At 33.2% G+C, this 4,360-nt stretch overlaps 1 protein-coding gene across 1 annotated transcript; it reads right to left on the reverse strand.

Annotated features, from left to right (window-relative positions):
- Nucleotides 1-3,021: 3,021 nt before the first annotated feature.
- On the reverse strand, nt 3,022-3,363 carry LOC137626719 (uncharacterized). The gene has a single exon (XM_068357728.1). It carries the CDS (start codon nt 3,361-3,363, stop codon nt 3,022-3,024), a length of 342 nt encoding a protein of 113 aa, XP_068213829.1.
- Nucleotides 3,364-4,360: the final 997 nt, after the last annotated feature.

The raw sequence follows: 4,360 nt of genomic DNA on the forward strand, positions 1-4,360 counted from the left end.
GTGTTTTCTTGGCATTATTTTCTAAAGAAACATCTTGATGGAGAGTGCTAAGAACTGCAACTTTTTTTTTTTTGAGTTTTCCCTGATAAAATTGTATCCGGTGTTTTCTTGGCATTATTTTCTAAAGAAACATCTTGATGGAGAGTGCTAAGAACTGCAACTTTTTTTTTTTTGAGTTTTCCCTGATAAAATTGTATCCGGTGTTTTCTTGGCATTATTTTCTAAAGAAACATCTTGATGGAGAGTGCTAAGAACTGCAACTTTTTTTTTTTTGAGTTTTCCCTGATAAAATTGTATCCGGTGTTTTCTTGGCATTATTTTCTAAAGAAACATCTTGATGGAGAGTGCTAAGAACTGCAACTTTTTTTTTTTTTGAGTTTTCCCTGATAAAATTGTTTCCGGTGTTTTCTTGGCATTATTTTCTAAAGAAACATCTTGATGGAGAGTGCTAAGAACTGCAACTTTTTTTTTTTTGAGTTTTCCCTGATAAAATTGTATCCGGTGTTTTCTTGGCATTATTTTCTAAAGAAACATCTTGATGGAGAGTGCTAAGAACTGCAACTTTTTTTTTTTTGAGTTTTCCCTGATAAAATTGTATCCGGTGTTTTCTTGGCATTATTTTCTAAAGAAACATCTTGATGGAGAGTGCTAAGAACTGCAACTTTTTTTTTTTTGAGTTTTCCCTGATAAAATTGTATCCGGTGTTTTCTTGGCATTATTTTCTAAAGAAACATCTTGATGGAGAGTGCTAAGAACTGCAACTTTTTTTTTTTTGAGTTTTCCCTGATAAAATTGTATCCGGTGTTTTCTTGGCATTATTTTCTAAAGAAACATCTTGATGGAGAGTGCTAAGAACTGCAACTTTTTTTTTTTTGAGTTTTCCCTGATAAAATTGTATCCGGTGTTTTCTTGGCATTATTTTCTAAAGAAACATCTTGATGGAGAGTGCTAAGAACTGCAACTTTTTTTTTTTTGAGTTTTCCCTGATAAAATTGTATCCGGTGTTTTCTTGGCATTATTTTCTAAAGAAACATCTTGATGGAGAGTGCTAAGAACTGCAACTTTTTTTTTTTTGAGTTTTCCCTGATAAAATTGTATCCGGTGTTTTCTTGGCATTATTTTCTAAAGAAACATCTTGATGGAGAGTGCTAAGAACTGCAACTTTTTTTTTTTTGAGTTTTCCCTGATAAAATTGTATCCGGTGTTTTCTTGGCATTATTTTCTAAAGAAACATCTTGATGGAGAGTGCTAAGAACTGCAACTTTTTTTTTTTTGAGTTTTCCCTGATAAAATTGTATCCGGTGTTTTCTTGGCATTATTTTCTAAAGAAACATCTTGATGGAGAGTGCTAAGAACTGCAACTTTTTTTTTTTTGAGTTTTCCCTGATAAAATTGTATCCGGTGTTTTCTTGGCATTATTTTCTAAAGAAACATCTTGATGGAGAGTGCTAAGAACTGCAACTTTTTTTTTTTTGAGTTTTCCCTGATAAAATTGTATCCGGTGTTTTCTTGGCATTATTTTCTAAAGAAACATCTTGATGGAGAGTGCTAAGAACTGCAACTTTTTTTTTTTTGAGTTTTCCCTGATAAAATTGTATCCGGTGTTTTCTTGGCATTATTTTCTAAAGAAACATCTTGATGGAGAGTGCTAAGAACTGCAACTTTTTTTTTTTTGAGTTTTCCCTGATAAAATTGTATCCGGTGTTTTCTTGGCATTATTTTCTAAAGAAACATCTTGATGGAGAGTGCTAAGAACTGCAACTTTTTTTTTTTTGAGTTTTCCCTGATAAAATTGTATCCGGTGTTTTCTTGGCATTATTTTCTAAAGAAACATCTTGATGGAGAGTGCTAAGAACTGCAACTTTTTTTTTTTTGAGTTTTCCCTGATAAAATTGTATCCGGTGTTTTCTTGGCATTATTTTCTAAAGAAACATCTTGATGGAGAGTGCTAAGAACTGCAACTTTTTTTTTTTTGAGTTTTCCCTGATAAAATTGTATCCGGTGTTTTCTTGGCATTATTTTCTAAAGAAACATCTTGATGGAGAGTGCTAAGAACTGCAACTTTTTTTTTTTTGAGTTTTCCCTGATAAAATTGTTTCCGGTGTTTTCTTGGCATTATTTTCTAAAGAAACATCTTGATGGAGAGTGCTAAGAACTGCAACTTTTTTTTTTTTGAGTTTTCCCTGATAAAATTGTTTCCGGTGTTTTCTTGGCATTATTTTCTAAAGAAACATCTTGATGGAGAGTGCTAAGAACTGCAACTTTTTTTTTTTTGAGTTTTCCCTGATAAAATTGTATCCGGTGTTTTCTTGGCATTATTTTCTAAAGAAACATCTTGATGGAGAGTGCTAAGAACTGCAACTTTTTTTTTTTTGAGTTTTCCCTGATAAAATTGTATCCGGTGTTTTCTTGGCATTATTTTCTAAAGAAACATCTTGATGGAGAGTGCTAAGAACTGCAACTTTTTTTTTTTTGAGTTTTCCCTGATAAAATTGTATCCGGTGTTTTCTTGGCATTATTTTCTAAAGAAACATCTTGATGGAGAGTGCTAAGAACTGCAACTTTTTTTTTTTTGAGTTTTCCCTGATAAAATTGTATCCGGTGTTTTCTTGGCATTATTTTCTAAAGAAACATCTTGATGGAGAGTGCTAAGAACTGCAACTTTTTTTTTTTTGAGTTTTCCCTGATAAAATTGTTTCCGGTGTTTTCTTGGCATTATTTTCTAAAGAAACATCTTGATGGAGAGTGCTAAGAACTGCAACTTTTTTTTTTTTGAGTTTTCCCTGATAAAATGTAAGAGTCATGTCACCGGACTTGTAAAGCTTGGTAGAATACAAATTATCTTTCGTGGTTCTCACTGTCGCAGGCACCTCTCTTCTTATCTTATTCATGGTCCCTATGATACTGGTTACCTTTATCTTTAGTTGCTTGGCTAAGTTGACCGTTGTAAAATAATTATCTGTTGTGACATTTCTCCCTTTGTTCAAATAAGGATCCATTAGTCTCATGACCACATAATCACTAACTCTCTTCTGTAGCACGATGCTCTTCTTTAACTACATAAGGAAATCCATTCACCAGATATTTACTCTCCTTATCTACAGCTAACCAGTACTTCTGACCGTATTTATCAGGCTTTGATGCCATAAATTGTGTAAAAGGGCATCGTGCCTTACTAGGAAAGAGCTGCTCGTCAATAGTTATATTAGGCCCCGGTTTGTAGCAAGCAATGCTGTTATCTATAAATCTATTCCATTCTGTAGAAAATAATACAAATTTGTCAGTTTTGAGTCTCTTTGAACGTGTAGATTTATAGTCAAATCGCAAAAACCGTAGAATTTCACAGAATATGTTTCTTGACATAGCTTGCTTGCATAGTGGAATACCCACCTCATTTATCTCTCAAAAGGCTATGCACGGGTCTGTCATTCTTACATACTACTCCTCGGGCATTCATAATACCAATAAATGCTTCGTTCTTCCTCAATTAGAGAGGAATTTTGGCTTATATTCTGTCTGTGAGCTTCAATTTTTGATGTGCTTTATTATGAATTTGTCAATCATTAGTCGCCATGCACTTGCTGGGCTACCAACAGTGATACATCTTTTTGCATGGCCTGTAGGTCCTGGCATTTCTCGTAAAATATTTTGTTCAGACCGTCTGCCACCTGAGCATTTATCAGCCAGAATTTGCTTCCACTATATACCCTCCGAAGCGACAATATCTTACAAAATACACTCATCTGTTTCTTTATTTGTAATGAAATGAACAGTTGAACAAGCATTAGGCTCTGCAACTTCTGCCAGATGTATGAATGTTGCATTCATACAAGGATAATAAAAATGAGGAGAGAAAGTATGTAGTCATTCGATGAATATCAGTAAAATGCAAAATGTTATGTTTTTTTTTGAAAATTGCCAGTAGAAAATTTACTTGAATCACAAGGAAATTAGAAAATAGTGAAAGCAAAACATTTATTAGCTTGTAGTAAAGCAAAAATTATCTTATAATCTTCAACATATGATGTAAGATTATTTGAAAAGGGGATTCATGTGATTTAAGAAGAGTTTCACAGAAAGGAGTCAAAATGACTCCTTTGGGCATCCATTACATCATCTGAAAAAATGATATCTAAAGTAATCCGGTAAACTTTTCTAGGATTGTAGGATGTAATACACTCAAAATCAATAAAAGTTACAAAAGGATTCGTAAAAATATATGGAGGAACCGAGCCGGGAGTTATTTGAATAGTAGCAAGGAGTCAAAATGACTCCATCGGGCATTCTAGTGTTAAGTCCTGTTATCGTACCAGTTTGTATAACTTTCCTATTTTAATGTTTTCATTTCTTCCTATTTTTA

Source organism: Palaemon carinicauda, chromosome 34, assembly GCF_036898095.1.
Source record: "Palaemon carinicauda isolate YSFRI2023 chromosome 34, ASM3689809v2, whole genome shotgun sequence".
In the NCBI taxonomy this organism is placed as follows: domain Eukaryota; kingdom Metazoa; phylum Arthropoda; class Malacostraca; order Decapoda; family Palaemonidae; genus Palaemon; species Palaemon carinicauda.